Source organism: Monodon monoceros, unplaced genomic scaffold (genome assembly GCF_005190385.1).
Source record: "Monodon monoceros isolate NGI ecotype Baffin Bay Population unplaced genomic scaffold, NGI_Narwhal_1 Super_Scaffold_18, whole genome shotgun sequence".
NCBI lineage: Eukaryota > Metazoa > Chordata > Mammalia > Artiodactyla > Monodontidae > Monodon > Monodon monoceros.
The window spans coordinates 66,705,412-66,722,202 of record NW_021703774.1 but is presented as its reverse complement, the minus strand read 5'-3'; the positions used below and the strand labels follow the sequence as shown (position 1 = coordinate 66,722,202).

General features: G+C 51.6%; 1 protein-coding gene across 3 annotated transcripts; it reads left to right on the top strand.

The window, feature by feature from the left end:
• The first annotated feature begins 6,209 nt into the window (after positions 1-6,209).
• Positions 6,210-16,293, top strand: SLAMF8 (SLAM family member 8). 3 transcript variants are annotated; one of them, XR_003794643.1, is made up of 7 exons: positions 6,210-6,313; positions 9,135-9,461; positions 12,414-12,719; positions 12,801-12,905; positions 13,595-13,730; positions 14,648-15,680; positions 15,808-16,293. XR_003794643.1 is itself a non-coding variant. In XM_029230786.1 (6 exons), exons 1-6 carry the CDS (start codon positions 6,271-6,273, stop codon positions 14,676-14,678), a joined length of 948 nt encoding a protein of 315 aa, XP_029086619.1. In that variant the 5' UTR covers positions 6,210-6,270; the 3' UTR covers positions 14,679-16,293. The 3 variants fall into 3 exon arrangements, 2 of the variants coding, with proteins under 2 accessions (XP_029086619.1, XP_029086620.1); XM_029230786.1 differs by having other exon boundaries at positions 14,648-16,293; XM_029230787.1 differs by lacking the exon at positions 13,595-13,730 and having other exon boundaries at positions 14,648-16,293.
• Positions 16,294-16,791: the final 498 nt, after the last annotated feature.

The following is a 16,791-nucleotide window of genomic DNA, read 5'->3' as shown; positions in this document are numbered from 1 at the left end:
TGCACACAAGCTACCTCCACACTTGATCAAGGCTCTGAGCTATGAAACCTTATTTTTCTCTCCAAGTCAGAGCTAAATGCAGACACATATCCAGCAGAGGTGAGTTGGCTGTGCGTCATCTAGAGACCTGTGCTTTGTGGGGTCATATCACTTACAGAGTAAGAAGAAAAGAAAGAACTTCTTAGCTGGGATGAGGATGGAGAGGTAGCCTGGAGCTGCCCCCTTAAGGTAGAGAGTAAGAGGACAGCCAGCAGCCTCAAGGCTGCCCTCTGGTGGCCCTCTTGGGTAGTCGGGGACCTGAGCACCAGCCTGCACTGTGGTCGGATCCGTTCGTTGGACAGCTTCTTTGTAAGATATCATTAGACACCCCATCTTTGTCTTGTATGTGGCTACACCATTTAGATACAAACAATAAAAATGGAGCATGGCCTTTTCCTGAACCAGGCAGGTTGCACATACTGGAATTTCTTTCAGTTCCAGGTTTGTTATTTTTAATTTGGCTAGGAAATAGACCTCCTACCTTTTTATTTAAATAAGCATCCACTAAACAGCTCTGTGTCCTTCATCTTTGTATCAACTGTGATGACGGTAAGCACAGACAAGGTGCACAGCACGGGAAAGACCCAGGCTTTCCCATATCATATCTCCGTCTACACGGCCGGAAGAAGCGGCACCCAGCAGACCTGGAGCATCACTAAGGCTGCTCACTCAGCACGCACCACTCTCTGCGAGTGAAGAGCCTATGTTGTACTCGTTTCCGGAATTCTCTCCCATGTGACGTACAGATGAATCGTGACTGTTCCTTTCATGGTCAGGAGCGTGATCACTGTCATCACCTTCATGTGTTCCTGATCTCGCGGGGCTTACACACGCTAGGTGTTCAATAAACGTTTGCTCGGTACATTCGTGTGCACAAGATGGGAATCCAACAAATGCTGGGTAAGTGAGTGAATGAAGAAATGAGTTTCCAGCCTCCGGCTCTCTACCTCAACACAACACAGTTGTGGCTTTGTTTCTTTTTTGTGCAGCCTTCCTTTGACTCTCTGGGAAGGTATGACTTTGCCTCAAAAGCAGACCCTACCAAAGCCTCAGATGCCTCCCACCCAGTCTCCCACGAGCTATCTCATAGGCTCCTTCTTTTTCCCCCCTCCTCAGTTTTCCCCCTTGCAACTGTGAGCACCATGCCCCTGGTCCATCGAAGGTTCCATTCCCTCTAACTACTTCCAGCAGGGCCAAGATGAGGGTGAGGCAAGAGAAGTGCCCCGGGCACAAATACTGAAGAGGGAGTTATCTTCGGGGCTGTGCATGCATGAGAGTTGCCTCTGGGACAGGTAAAGTACTTCCATTTCACACATGCATGCACTGCCTCAAACCCAGTCTCCATCCACATGGCAGCGCCACTGCCCAAGCGGGCTGCCAAGGGAGGGGCGCACATGGGCTCCCCTGCCCAGGGCAGCCTTTGGGGCTGGCATGGTGTCGGCTAGCAGATGGTGCAGGCAGCTGGTCCACTCTATGGGAACCGCGCCGGTGAAGGTAGACACAAAGACAGGGCTCAGGTGGGGCCCTACCTGCTCCCTCAGCCCCATCCTGCACAGTCCCCTGGAAGTGGCACCCAGAGGCCCACCCACCCTCCAGCAACACTCCGCCCTCTTCCCTCACCCCTGCCTTCCAAAAGCCCGCTGAAGGCCCCTCCTTCCTGCCCGGCGCTCTTCCTCTGCCTCCTTCTCTGCCAGCTCCCTTCTCTCCCCAAACATCTCACCTTTTCTTTTCCCTTCTCCACTTCCCCCCATCCCAGGAGAAGCAAGGCCCCATTCTGCCCTCAGGCCAGTCCAAGGAACAAGGACGAGTGTGAGTGGACAGAGACAGGGCATCACTTGGACCACCCTTCATACCCCATCAAATTCCACCCAGCCCTGAATCTCTGCACCACGCTGCTCTCAGGGCTAAGGGTTGAGCTCAGATGCTGGTTTGGCCACATTTTACACCTGCTCCCCACTACCCCCACCCCAGCCCACAGCGCAGGTGGGATAATGGCAGGTGCAGGCCACTCTGCCTGGCAGATGGGGCTACTACTGCACCTGCCTGGGCTGCGGCAGGGGCTCCCGGCTTCCCAGAACGGCCCCAGGGAGGCTGAGCGCAGCCCGGCTGCCAGCTTCTCTCTTAATTAAAGAAGGTGGGGAGTGGCCCCTTTGAACTTACTAGCTAATTTACTCCATGCACTCCCCCTGTGGCTGGGTTATTAATGTGGTCTGAACCAGTAATTAGCACTGGAGGGGGGGGAACCTTCCACCGCAGACTTAACCCTTCCTGTGCCTCCATCAGTCCATTCTTCGCCAGCTGTCACAGGGCTGCTGGAAGTTTTTCTTTTGGGGGAGGTGGGTGGGATATTTTCAGGTCCTCACCCAACCTCCCCCTTCCCACTTTCTCAGCCTCCCTGAAATTCCCCTAAAGGAAAAGGGCTGGGGTGGTGCATAGAAGATTGCAACTCATTTGCTGCTTGGATGAACCACTATGGACCACCCCTTCTGCTGAGAGGGAGTGTGACTGCCCACTGTCCCCTCCAAAGGAACTCAGCATCCGTATTCCCAGCATTCACACACCAGCCAGACTCCTGCATTCCACGGCCACCCCACACCTGGCCTTGACATTTCAGAATCATTCAATCCACTTCAACACATGCTTGAAGGGTACCACCTCATGGAAATCCTGTCCTTGGCGATATACAGGGTGCAGAAATGAAGGGGGTCTGATCCCCGCCCTCAGGAACTGGGAGAAGAGAGTTGAAGGAGGGCTGCTGGCACCTCAACACTCCTTTACCTGCATTTGCCCAGCTTTCCCTTCTTCCCTCTCTCTGGCCACTTAGTAACAATGGTTAATTTTTTTGAGAGCTGATTGTCAACTGAAATTAAAATGCACAACGTGAGTTTCCTTTTTATTTGGGGACTTACGGAGGACTAGAGCCCGGGAGACAGCCTCTCAGATAGCTCTGAGGAACTGCTCTGAAGAGGTAGAGGGGGAGGTCAGCATATACGTGATTTTGGAGAAAGAGTACGTGCAATTAAGCACACATTTTGGTAGAAGGTTACTGCTTGTCACGAGGCACAGCTATCTTAGTTAATGATTTTAGTGCTTTTATAAGTATGGGAAGATGCAAGAAATTGGCTTCATAAAATATCTGAGGGTCTGTTCTGCCTGTTTTCCCAGAGCACAGAATGGCTCGTCTTGATTGTCACCCTGAATTCCTTTCAAGGTGTATTGTAGGTCAGCAACTGCAGTAGCCAGTAACTTGTAGAACTGGATGGTGGGCCACATTCTTTATTTTACCTGACTATGCACCAGACCCTATTTTAAGTGGTTTCACCCTTACGGCACCACGAAGAGGTAGATACTGTTATTAATCCCCATTTCGTGAATGAAGATGCCGAACACAGAGCAGCCACTTTGCTCAAGGTTTCACAGCCAAAACCTGAACCCAAGAAGCTTGACCCCAGAGCTTGAGTTCTTAAGTCCTACCCTCACCCTCATCTGTTTATATCCTAAGGCTCACCTCAAACACTACCCACTCCATGAGGCCCACCTGGCCTCCTAGCCCCCCAGCTGGCTCCCACCCATCCACCCTCGGGCTCCCATAGCATCCCATGCACGCAGCTGGCATTGCTCTGACCACACTGATTGTAATTACTGGGTTACACGTCTGTCTTCTCATCTAAACTGCAGACTCCTTGAGGGCAGAGGCTGTGCCTTTCATCTTTGTGTCCCCAGCACCTGACATGTAAGTAGATGCTCAATGAATAGCTGACACATGGATGATGGAATTGACAGTGGAGTCATAGATCAGTCCTCTCCCTTGGCCTCTGTGTCCCATAGGCGGGTGGTGTCCAAGTTCTGTCACAACTCCAGCTCTGCCCCTTTCTCTCTAGAGAGTTCCTTTCTACTCCAGTCAGGACAATCACAATAGTTGCTACCCGGACCTCCCTGCCTCTTTTTTCTCCCCCAGTCAGCCCTGCACACTGTCCTCCCACTAGCAAGTTAACCCCAAATGGGCAGCAGCCCCCCCCCCCCCCCCCCCCCGCTCCAAGCAGTGCTTCTCAGAGCCCTCCCTCCATTCACTAGCTCAGAATCACCTGGAGTGCAGTGTTTGTTAAAACTACAGGTTCCTGAGCCCCAGCCCAGCCCTACTGAACCAGAATCCCTGAGAATCCAAGTTTTCAGCACGGGTGAGAGTTGCTGGCCTCCAGAGTAAAAGCCTAAACTTAACCCAGTACTCAAGGACCCCATAATGTGACCCCCAGCCTCCCTTTCCGTTTTACCCAAGACAGCCCTAAAGGATCCCTCCCTCTGCTCCTTCACTGTCTCTGGAGCCCACATGGGACCTCCCCACTGCCAAGCTTTCCCCTCATGCTCAGAGCCCACCTCCAACCTCTGGCCCTCCCTGTTTTCTAAGCCTACCCAAATCACATCTATCTTCAAGATGCAGCCCAAATTCCACCTTTTAAGGAAGTGTCCCCTGCCCACATCCACAGAGACCTCTTCCCATGCCCTCTTGCAGCGTGGACTGTCTGTGCTGCTTTTTTTTTTTTTTTTTAATAAATTTATTTATTTATTTTTGGCTGTGTTGGGTCTTTGTTTCTGTGCGAGGGCTTTCTCTAGTTGTGGTAATTGGGGGCCACTCTTCATCGTGGTGCGCGGGCCTCACTGTCGCGGCCTCTCTTGCTGCGGAGCACAGGCTCTGGACGCGCAGGCTCAGTAGTTGTGGCTCACGGGCCCCGCCGCTCCGCGGCACGTGGGATCTTCCCAGACCGGCGCACGAACCTGTGTCCCCTGCATCGGCAGGCGGACTCTCAACCACTGCGTCACCAGGGAAGCCCTGTGCTGCTCTTTTGCACAGAGCCGTGTCTGTCTGTTGTGGGCCTTCCCTTCCCAGGCATATCTTGTTCCTACAATTTGGTGGTGAGTAACTGGAGGACAGGAACCCTGTTCTGGAATCCTCCTGCCCACCTGCCACCACATCTGCCTCGTGCCCAGCTGGGTCCAGAGCAGAGCGTTCAGTTTGACTGACAGGTCAGAAGCTCTGCAGGACTAGATACCACAAGCCACACTCAGGAAGCTGGGAGATTTTCCTTATCTTCTCGCAAAGCCTTCCCTGACTAAAGAAACCAAGTTACCGCCGCAAGTGAGAAGAGAAACGGAGTTAGGATGGAGCAACTGGCAAAAGGGACCACACTCGGAAGGCTGAAGCTCAGCTCATAGCTCTGCTTCTCTGTGACCTCCGAAAGGTGCTAACCTCACTCTGGTTTTCAACCTCCCCCATCTCTAACAGGGTGATAATCAGATCCTCTCAGAGGAGAGTTGTAGGGCTTCCAGGAAGCAAAATATGCAGCAATCTCTAGAATTCACACCCTGGTTTAACAAATGTCCATTAAGCATCCATGACATGCCCAGCACCGAGGGGTACACAGAAATGAATATGAGACCTTGGGAACAAACAGTCTGTGGAGATGAGAAAACTGTTGTGAAACAGTGTGCTAAGAGTTATGACAGGAACGGGCAGGCCCTGGGCACCCAGAAAGGAAGGTTCCTCATGCTGCCTGTGGTCAGGAAGCCTGGAATGGGAGTCCAGCCAGCTGCATAGCCTGCATAGCCATGCCACATCCAGAAGGATGAATGGAACAAGTACAACGAACGGAAGTGTGGAATTGGCAGTTCTGAGAAGAGGCAGTCCTGGCTTGGCGTGGTTGGAGAGCGGAATGGACGTAGGACGGCAGGCTGGAGAAGCAGGCTGGAGTTGGACTTAGGAGAACCTTGTACGCTAAGCCAAGAGTTTAGTCTTTATCCTGAGGGCAGTGGGAGGCTGCGGAAGAATTTTAAGCAGAGAGGTGATGATGGGAATCGCAGTTAAGAGGATTCTCTGTGGTGACAAGAGGAAAGGCAGGGGGCAGCAGGGCAGAGTGGGATGTGGGGATGCCTGGCGGGAGTCAGCGAGGAGGATGTGGGCTTGTGCGGGGGGACTTGCCATCTGCATTGGCCAACCATAGGCATTTGAAAGAGGCTGACTTACAAGAATCAGCTCCTGAAAGAGCCCAGCTGGACCCGAGGCCAACTTCCACTTTCCTCTGGATATTTTCACTTTCAGGACGTCCTGTTCTGAGTCAACATTCCTCCTTCTAACCATGGGACTTTCCAGAAGGACCACAGCTCCTTCCATGCATCCACTTGACCTGGGATGTTCTGGATTTGGCTGTCGAGCGACTTTGCCTGCCTCTCCGGAGTATGGTCGTGGTGTGGTCCCTGTGGAGTCTGCTTCTCTGGGAAGGTAAGTGGGGCAGGCGGGTGGCCTGGCCTCAGAGAGCTGAAGTCCCTTCCCCAGACATCCGGGCAGGATCCTCTCCCCAACCCTAGTGAGAACCCAGGAGCTGTGGAGGGGTAGGGAAGACTGAAGCAAGTTCTTGGGCAACCTTAAACGCTAGGCAGAGGCAAAGAGATGCAGGATCCTGGGTAGAAGGATGGCAGCACAAGGAGCCTCCATGTCCCTGAGACACAAGCTGTTTTGTGGCCCAGGGAGGTTAAAACTGAGGCTGGTGGTACCATTGTTGTTTTTTTTTGTTTTTTTGTTTTTGTTTTTGCGGTACGCGGGCCTCTCACTGTTGTGGCCTCTCCCGTTGCGGAGCACAGGCTCCTGAACCGCAGGCTCAGCGGCCATGGCTCACGGGCGCAGCCGCTCCGCAGCACGTGGGATCCTCCCGGACCGGGGCACGAACCCGCGCCCCCTGCACTGGCAGGCGGACTCCCAACCACTGCGCCACCAGGGAAGCCCCCCATTGGTTTTGAAAGAGATGGTCGTGAGAATGTGAGGGTCTGGCAGTGTTAACATATGCAAATTCTAAATGTGGTCTGGGGAGAGCAGGGGAGGGCAGGCCTCTTACAATCTGAGGATGTCTTTCCAACAGCCTGTGGGAGAGCTGAGGCTCCTCCCTGCAGGTCTGTGGAAGTGGACATTCAGGAGGGATGAGAGACAAAAGCAAGTTAATATATTGCCTGTGGACTTGGGGTGGTCGATAGCGGTGTGATGTCAGAAAAGACAAATCAGGTCTCTTCAACACTGGGCGACACCACCCACCCCCCATCCTGTCCAATGCCTGACTTCCCTCCCTTGGTTAACAAGTGGTCAGTATGACAAGGGCCAGCGCTGCTAGGCCAGGGGATGGGAGCCATGGGGTGTGGCAAGTACTCAGACACTTTTGTTTGTGTCAGAAGCTCACAGGGACTTCAAGATGATTTTGTCTGATGTCCCCACCTGAGTTCCTGGCTCCAAAAGTCTGCAGATTTCAACATTTCTAAACATGTGAAGGAAATCCTGCCAAAAAGAGGGAATCTGTTTGGTTCACAAATCTTTCAAGCCCGTGGACATGGGAAGCAAAAAGAATTTTTCTGAGTGGTAAAAGAGATGAGTACCACTGGTTGAATGCACCCCCCTGCTTTACGAATGGGACAACGGAAGCCTTTAGAGGGAAGAGGTATGCTGAAAATTGCACAGCTTGTTAATGGCAGAGCCAGGGCAGGATAGAGCAGGAGTCTTGATTGACATCCAGTGCTATGCTCTCTTTATGGGACGTCTCCACTGTGCCTTAACCCTGAAGCCATCCCCAGTTAGGACTGAGATGACTGGGGCTGGCAGGGCAGTGAGACGGACAGGAGACTGGAGTTACCAGCGTCTGGCTGAGTGATCATCCAGAACACGGCTCCCTAACTAAACTCCCAGCACTTGGGTGTGTTCTCCATCTGCTTTTATTCTGCTCTGAACCCTCGTGCCCACCACTGTGCTGGGTACGAGGGAAGTCCTCAGCCAATTTCGTCATGCATTCAGTATATCTTCCGAGCTTCTCCTACATCCCACTCCTAAACTGTGTTGGGCACAGGAAGTACAAACATGAGAAGAGGAACTCACAGTCTCATGGGACTCATAAACAAGTGGTCACAATAGAGGGATAGGAGCATTTGTAGTGGTGATCCCAGCCCGCTGTGGGAACACAGAGTTTGTAACCTGCAGTGACAGATGGCAGAGGCCAGGGGAGGCAGTGATGCTTCAAGGAGGAGCAGAAATTAGTCAGCAGAGGAGTCAGAGGGGCACTTCAAGCAGAAGTGTCACCCACACAAGTCACACTGAATATGTTCCCAGCAAAACAGCCTCTTGACATCTCACCCCCATTCTGTTTCTCCTCCTGTTCTGGATCACAGAGAATGGCATCCAGTGGGTCCCAAGGACCTGGGAGCCATCCTTGACTCCTGGCTCCCTCACTCCCCAGATCTAATCTGTTACCAGACCCCACTGACTACACACAGTAATCTCTCCATTCCTCCCGCTTCTGCCTGTCTCAGCTGCTCACTTCCTCAGTACAAGTTTCCATTGTACCTCCAGTACAAGTACAACCCCGCTCTCCTTGGGATTAATAGATGCAGCTTCAGTCTTGCCCCACCTCCCGTGCAGCCTGCACACCTCTGCTGGAGTTGTCTTTCTCACCATGGATCTAATCACGTCACTCTCTTACTTAAAGACTATCCAAGGCCCCCCATCGCTCTACGGATAAAGGCCGAACTCCGAAGTTGCTTTTCGGGCCCTGCAGGATCTGGCTCCCACAGACTCTGCAGTGCTATTTCTTACTCCCTCTGCAGACAACTACTTTCAGTTCCCCACAGTGCACCGAGCTCTCTCACCGTCCGGGCCTTTGTGTGTGCTGCCCACTTCGTCTCTAACACTTCCCCATCCCCACTCCAGGCCGCCCTCTGCTTGACCTGGCTGATTCCCATTCCTCTTTCCGGTCTCAGCTTAACCTTTTCTTCTCTGAGTCCCTCAAGGCCTGGCAAGGTCACCCTATCAGCCTACCTGTGTTCTCCCGGGGCACCCATTTTTGCCACCATGGTAAATGGCTGTCTTAAGAGTCTGAGCTCCATGAGCACAGGGACTGGATTCCCTCCCTCACTGTTTTATTCCCAGTCCCTGGCGCAGTGCGCTCTCAGTTTGGGTGGAGGGAGTGTGGAGAGAAGGGCCCTCACTCGCTCCGCAGCAGCTCAGCTGCACGCAGGAGAGAGATGAGGACGTTTGGGGCAGGCAGAGTGATGGGGTTCTGTCCTTTCAGCACTACTTCCCTTCATTGTCACCGGTGCCCAAGTTCAGGGCCAGGTGGGGGGCTCGGCGCTGCTGGTGGCAGAGCGCCCTCCCGGCTTCCAAATCCGAGAGGCCATCTGGAGATCCCTCTGGCCTTCAGAGGAGCTCCTGGCCACGTTCTTCCGGGGGTCTCTGGAGACGCTGTACCACTCCCGCTTCCTGGGCCGAGCCCAGCTGCACAGCAACCTCAGCTTGGAGCTGCGGCCACTGGAGTCTGGAGACAGCGGTAACTTCTCCGTGCTGCTGGTGGACAAGGAAGGTCGAGCCTGGACCCAGACCCTACAGCTCAAGGTGTATGGTGAGTGCGCCTGACTCAGGCTCTCTGCCCCACCTCCTCCCACAAAGCTCCGGAAAGGCATCCTGGGTCCTGGAAACTGGGGAGAACTGGGGTCTAGAAACCTCTGGCCTCTGACCTCATGGCTGATTCAGGGAACAGCTGCTTCCCCACAGGCACAGGTAAGAAAACTCCTCGGGTTCTCGCAGGTGAGCTTCTGGCTGGGGCAGCCAGGCTTTTCCGCCCTACTGTCCTGGTCTGAACTCTAGCTTGGTCTTTTCTTATCTCAGTGGCCTTGGACACAATACTTACTCCCTGACATTGACCTTTCTCACTTGTAAAACCAGTATAGTAATATTACCATGAAAATCCCAATAAAGGTAAAATCAGTGGCATTTGCGAAAGCATCTGGGATAGAGGCTGGCCTAGGCATCATCAATTCTAAGATAACAGGTTATAAGACGTGCCATTATTTTATGCACCACCAAAAAGAAAAATAAGTATTGCAATTAAACTATGACACAATGTTTTTAATTTAAAAATTCATTTTAACTAAAGTATAGATTTTTTTTTTTTTTTTTTTTTTTTTGCGGTACGCGGGCCTCTCACTGTTGTGGCCTCTCCCGTTGCGGAGCACAGGCTCCGGACGCGCAGGCTCAGCGGCCATGGCCCACGGACCCAGCCGCTCCGTGGCATGTGGGATCCTCCCGGACCGGGGCACGAACCTGCATCCCCTGCATCAGCAGGCGGACTCCCAACCACTGCGCCACCAGGGAAGCCCCCTAAAGTATAGAATTTTTATGTCATATTTCTTAAAAGAGCTCTTTTAGATGTATTGAGAGATTTTGAATTTACATCATTCATGGGTATTCTCTGTTATTTGTTATTGCAAAATAAACCATCCCCAAACTTACTGGTTAAAAACAACAAATATTTTTGTTTCTCACAAGTCTGACTTGGCAGGGCTCAGCTGAGGTGATCCTCTGTTTTGCGTAGGTTTGTTAGGGTCATTCATAAAGCTGCTCTCAGCACCTCAGCTGCGGTGACTGAATTCACTGGAGGCTGGATGGGTCTTTCTTTCCAGCAACTTCACCTCCACCTCTGTCACAACCAGCACCTCCACAACCACCGCCACCATGCCCTCCATCACCTGCACCACCATCACCACCTACACTTCTACCACTGCCACCGTATTTCTGCTGGTAAAGATAAAATGGCCTTTGAGCTCCTATTCATGTATCTAGTGGCTTGGAAAAGATATGTCAGTGACCCCTATGTCAGTAAAACCTCAGAAATTGAGATAGAATAAGGGGAGGAAAAGGTCCAAATTTAAGAATGGAGAGTAGGGGTGATAGCTGGGCAGAGCGAAACACTGAGGGAGAGAAAGGCAGTAGCAAACTGGAAAGAGAGAGACCCTCCCACACCTAGAGGAAGATAACTGGCTCATCACTTAGGTGAGCCACACGGGCTGCCAGTGTACAATTAAATGTGTGTCCTTTTCGATGCACACGACCCTGATCCATGTTGCACCATGTTGGCAAGCAGAGTGCTGGCTGGAATTCAGCACCCCGCTCTCACCTGTTACCCCCTGAGCCCAGCGCCCTTGCACAGTGAACAGCCTTCACAGCCATACAGGCAGCTAGGGAGGCTCTCCCCCGTTCTGAGTCTCAGCTGCCACATATGTGAAATGAGGACGTTGAATGTGATAATACATGCAGCACCCACACCACTAAGCTCTAAAATGCCTTGTTCTCAGCATCTGAATTACAGATTTGAAGGAAATTGCTGTTTTATTGCTTCCAAATACGTAGCGTGATTAGAACTAATTGCACAAAGCTGCCAAGCAGCCGTCCTTAGGAGCTCTGCTTTGACAATAGATAAGAATGATTTGAATTAGCAGATCAGTTACTAGAAATGTCAATGGGTGTTTCTACTGTGCCTGATCGTGTTTGGAAGCAGCTTGTCCTCTGAAGTAGTGTAAATATCCCCCTCCCCTGTAATCTTTGTTTATACTATTAGGGCACCCAGCAAATCTTTTCTTTTTTCATATCACAAATCCCACCAGATTGAGCTGGCATTAATGAGGTTTTACTCAGCTTAACTTTGGAATGCTCTCAGAGACTGAGCCCTCCCACTGTTGCCAGAATGCTCTCCCGCTGGCCCCCTTTGCCATGAGACTCATGATCTACTCATCAACCAATGTAGGAAAGGGCAGCCATGGCCTGGGATGCCAGGACACCAATTTGTCCAATGGCCCAGGTAGCTGAGCACCCTGAGAGCAAGGGTTATGGAGATAACAAGGTAGAGCCCCTACCCGCTGGCCTGCTCCTTCACAGAATTTTGCATCCTTGTGATAATTTTCTTAGTTATTCATAATCACTTGTTAGTATGTCTTCTTCACCAAACTCCAAAATCTCCAAAAGTCCAGGAATGTGTTTGTTGTTTTTGTGCCTACCTTAACAAACGTTTATTGTCTCTCTGACTGATGTATCATGTATCAGGGAAATTTGATGACAAGGGATACAGAGAGTTCTCAGAGGGCTCAGAGCCATACCTGGAATATCAGAGAAGGCTTCATAATCAGAGCAGTAAGGAGTGTGTCCAAGCTGGGCCTTGGAGGATGAGTAGGAGTCTTCTAGGAGGGTGAGACGAGAAAAGCATATGCGTACAGCTGAGCCATATGAAAGATATGAAGCATGACACGTTTGGGAGAACAGGAAATTAATTAAGATGGGTGGGGAGGGTCAGCAGGAGGTACAGCTGGAGAGGTTGACATCAACCATTTAATGAAGGATTTTGAATACCAGACTTAGAAATTCAGCTTCTGTCCTGTGGGCAATGGGAGACTGATGTGGCTTTAGAGCCAGAGTGACCTAGTCAGAGGTGTCACCTAGCCCTGCCTGGATCCCAGAGCTGGAGCTATGGGCCCCGCTCAGCATCCCTATAACCCACACTGGCTCCGCTGTCCTTGCTCAGGTGCAGTGCCCAGGCCCGTGGTGCAAGTGTTCGTTGCTGTATCAGGGGATGCTCAGCCCCCCAAGACCTGCCAAGTGTTCCTGTCCTGTTGGGCTCCCAACATCAGCGACATAACCTATAGCTGGCGACGGGAGGGAGCCATTGACCTTGATATCAAGCCAGGTGGCCTCTTCATGGATGGACAGGTGCTGAGTGTGTCACTGGGACCAGGTGACAAAGGTGTGGCCTATTCCTGCATTGTCTCAAACCCTGTCAGCTGGGACTTGGCCACAGTCACCCCCTGGGAGAGCTGCCATCACCAGGCAGGTATGCCAAGGGCTAGGGATCAGTGGTTGAGGGATTGTGAAGCATCCAGTCCACCTGTGACCCTGCCCCCTCCATGTCCAGCTCCAGGGATGGCCTCCTACAAAGATGTGCTACTGGTGGTGGTGCCTGTCTTGCTGCTTGTGATCCTGGCTGGTCTCTCTGCCTGGCACTGGGGCCCCTGCTCAGGTAGGAGTCCTGCGAGGGCTAGGGGTGGCTGGAGGAGGTAGGTCTTCTGGGAAGGAGGGCCAAGTTTGGACCTCCTCCTATTTAGGCTTACCTCGCCCATGTCATCTCTTGGCCCTCTCCATCTAATATTCTGGTCTCCAGTCAGACTGAACTACCTGAAGTTCCTTTAGCAGTTTTCAAATGAGCTACTCTCTTGCGTGCCTCTGCAGGCATTTGCACATCCTACTCTTTCTGTCTGGAACACACTTTCCATAACTTCCCACCCAACTCGCCTTCTTCATTTGGCTGCCACCTCCACCATCTTCAAGGTGTGCCCCCTGCAGGAAGCCTTCCCGACCTTCTCTCCCACACCCAGGCTGGGTTTGTGTCCTGCCTTGACTCTCCAGTGCTCATCTCAGTCACAGCACTTACTGCCCTCACTCTCCCACGGAGTTCTCAGGTCTTGAAAGATAAAGACTGAGTCACCACCCCCTGACACCTAGCAAGGGTTCCTGGAACATAGCTGGTATCAATAAAGGTGTGTTGAGTGAAAATCTAGATGAATCCCAACTCCCTCTTGCCAATCACCCTAGGAAAGGCTTCCTGAGAGAAGCACCTCTCTGGCCAGGGACTGATAGGGCCTCCTTCCCCCAGGAGAAGAGGGAAGGGGACACTCAGAGGTTAAGCTGGGTTCTGTGCTCTCCATCCAGCTCCTGAAAGAACTACCCCAGCTGACCTGGGCTTCGTGGACATGTCCATCCTAGGCTGTCTGGCTGGTCCCAGGATGGAGAAAGTGGGTCAGCAAGGAGAAGGAGGCATAAGACTTCAGTGGATGTGTCCTAAAAGGCAAGAGTCTTGGCCCAGCCACTGAGCATGCAGCTGGGCTGGCTGGCTGGCTCCTGTATGTTCTTTCCACAGGCAAGGGAGGGAAGAGGGAGCAGCAGGGGTCACACTCCACCTAGGGCCCTGTCTGCTCCTGAGAGGGTCTGACCTGGCCCTTTGCCTCAGACAGCCCCCAGGATTTGTGGCAAGAAGGTGGAAGCCAGGAAGCAAGCAGCTTTTTGTTTTAACGGCTTTATTGGGCTATACTTCACATACAGTGTAATTCACGCATTTCAAGTGTAAAACTCAATGGCTTTTATTACAGCCACAGAGTTGTTCATCCATCACCACACTCAATCTGAGAACATCCTCATTACCCCAAAAGGAAATTCCCAAGCCCCTTAGCCATCACTCCCTAGTCCCCCTTTCCCTTCCAGCCCCAGGCAACCACTAATCTCCTTTCTGTCTCTAGACTGTCTCTTCTGGACAGTCTATCCTGTAAATGGAGTCACGCACTGTGTGATCCTTTGTGACTGACTTCTTTCACTTCGCCTAATGTTTTCAAGGCTCAGAAAAGAGCAGCTTTGGACACTGAGAAGGGTAGAGAGAATCCAACGACCGGGGATAGTGGAAAGGCTCTACCCAGGGCGTCTGGAGGCTGACCCTTGGCTCTGACACGTGGCTTCTGCCTAGTCATTTAACTGGGTCCATCCCAGCTCTAAGTTTCTATACCTTCTACAGCTAAATGCGTGCTATAATTGCAGAGAAAGTCTAGACATTAGGAAGAACTTCCTGTCCTTGAAGCATTTCCTTTTCCAGGGTCTTAGAAAACCAGGAGAGCTATTCCTTGCCTGAGGTGATCTTGAACTAGGACCATCAGGATTCAGAGGCCTTAGGTACAAACTTTGGAGGGGTAACCATCGTTCTGATCTCCTTGCCAGGGAAAAAGAAGAAGGATGTCGGTGCTGGTGAAGTGGCTCCAGAGACAGAGAACCCCCTTGTTTAGGGTCTACCGTGAGCAATGCCTGGATCACGAGGAGCCCCACTGCCTAGCCACATGATGCTCTGGGATGTAGCTGGTACCTGGAAACCACCATGGACCTCGTACCTCCTGTGAGACTCCTGTACCACCGCTCAGGAGCAGCCTGGGCAGCCGTCACACTGGGAGGACAGGAAACACTGGCACAACCTTCCACACCTTCCCCCTTCCCTCTCCCCTGGTTGCATGTCCTGGATCTGCTCTGGGAAACATGGGCCCAGCAGGACATCCTCTCAAGGACACTGGAAGTTCTCCAGGATCCATAGATTGATTGTCCAGGGCACTCACTCCTCCACCATTGTTCATGAAGTATTGTTATGGATTGAATTTGTCCCCTTTAAATTCACACGTTGAAATCCTAACCCCCAACATCTCAGGATATGACTGTGTTTGGAGATAGGGTCTTTAAAGATATTTAAGGTTAAATGAGGTCATTGAGATGGCCCTAATCCGATATGACTGGTGTCCTTATAAGAAGAGGGAGAGACACCAGGAATGCACACACAGAGAGAAAAAGCCGTGGAAGGACACAGAGAGAAGGAAGCCCTCTGCAAGCCAAGGAGAGAGGCCTTGGGAGAAACCAAACCTGCTAACATCTCGGTCTTGGACTTCCAGTCTCCAAGACTGAGAAAATAAATTTCTGTCGTTTAAGCCACCCATTCTGTGGTATCTTGTTATGGCAGCCCTAGCAGACTAACACAACTATTAACCAACCAGCATCAAAGGATTACTTCCAGCCTGGGCCCTGGCCTCTGAAAGACATTAGACAATCAACCACTTTCAGTCCTAAACCCAGCCCCTGTCATTTGAGACCCTGATGTTTCCCACAACCAAGGAATTATAAGAAAAGGTCTAGAACCTGATGAAGAAGAGACATGGGGGTCAAGGGTTTCTCTTTCCTGCTTGAAGGACTTGCAAGTTCATGATCCTCAAAGGTAATTTACAGTTCTAGACAATCAAGGGATGGTTGATATCTCATGGTTGGGATGGGCGCCATTTTGCTGGTAACATCTTTTTAATTGACATCTTCACCCTCAGCACTGACCATCATGCCTCCCACAGGAGCTGGAGCTGGGTTTGAGATTCCCTCCTCACTGTCTAGCACAGTGACCAGAAAAAGAGAGATTAAATTCCTCAGCCAACAGGAAGTTCTTGCACAACTTCAAGAAAATCAGCTCAGCCCAGGATGAGAGTCTCTGCCTGAGACTGAGAGCGGGAGGAGCCAGGAAAAGCTGAACAGAAGGGAAATTATGGAGGGAAAGAAGCTGAGGCATCCTAATATCTGCCACACTCATTTTCAGATGCAAGTGCAGAAGATCCACCCAAGTTCAAGGGACCCACCACTCAATGGGAAGATGTTCAAGGTCACTTTGAAAGGAGCGCATGTGGGATGGAAGGTATTATTATTGTGGCCATCTCTGCAGAACACAATCTGTCACCGAGCGATTTTGTCTTAAAAAGCTCTGAAATATTGCCACTGGAAAAAATAATTGATGAGCTAAACTTACACTTAAGAATTAGTAGATGAAAAAAAAAAAAAAAAAGAATTAGTAGATGATACGGTCCAGCATTACTCCCTCCCAAGTGTAACTGGATTTTTTTCTGGGACCTCACTCAAGCCTTGATGATAGAGGAAGGAGGCATTGAAGAAACAGGGGTAGGCTTTGAAGTATTTTCCTAGGGCAGCTTCAATCCCTCCACCCAGGATGTCAGCCCTGTGCAAGGGGCGGCTTCCGTCTTCTCCCCAGTTCGTGGGCAGTCACTTCACCTTGGACAAATGGTCAGCTCAGCTGGCCTCCAGATTCATATGGCCACTCCTACACACGACTAGTCCTGGAATTTCCCTGCCTGCTGGCTCTGCTCAGAGGTCCCCTGCTGGCCACCTGACTTCACCTAGTCCTTATGTCTCCCCTGCATCCACTTCTCTCCCATCGCCTTCTTCCAAGTCCGCCTGAACAGTGCACACGGCCACAGTAGCTAATGCTGCCGGCACCTGTCATCAGAGGCATTCCTCAGGCCTGGTCAATGAACCAGGCAAAACTGGCC

Excerpts from the sequence above, each read along its gene's own strand:
- SLAMF8 (XM_029230786.1), top strand. The coding sequence starts at position 6,271 with ATGGTCGTGGTGTGGTCCCTGTGGAGTCTGCTTCTCTGGGAAG. Across the intron at positions 6,314-9,134 it reads GAGTCTGCTTCTCTGGGAAG|CACTACTTCCCTTCATTGTC; the intron begins GTAAGTGGGGCA and ends CTGTCCTTTCAG. Across the intron at positions 9,462-12,413 it reads CCTACAGCTCAAGGTGTATG|GTGCAGTGCCCAGGCCCGTG; the intron begins GTGAGTGCGCCT and ends GTCCTTGCTCAG.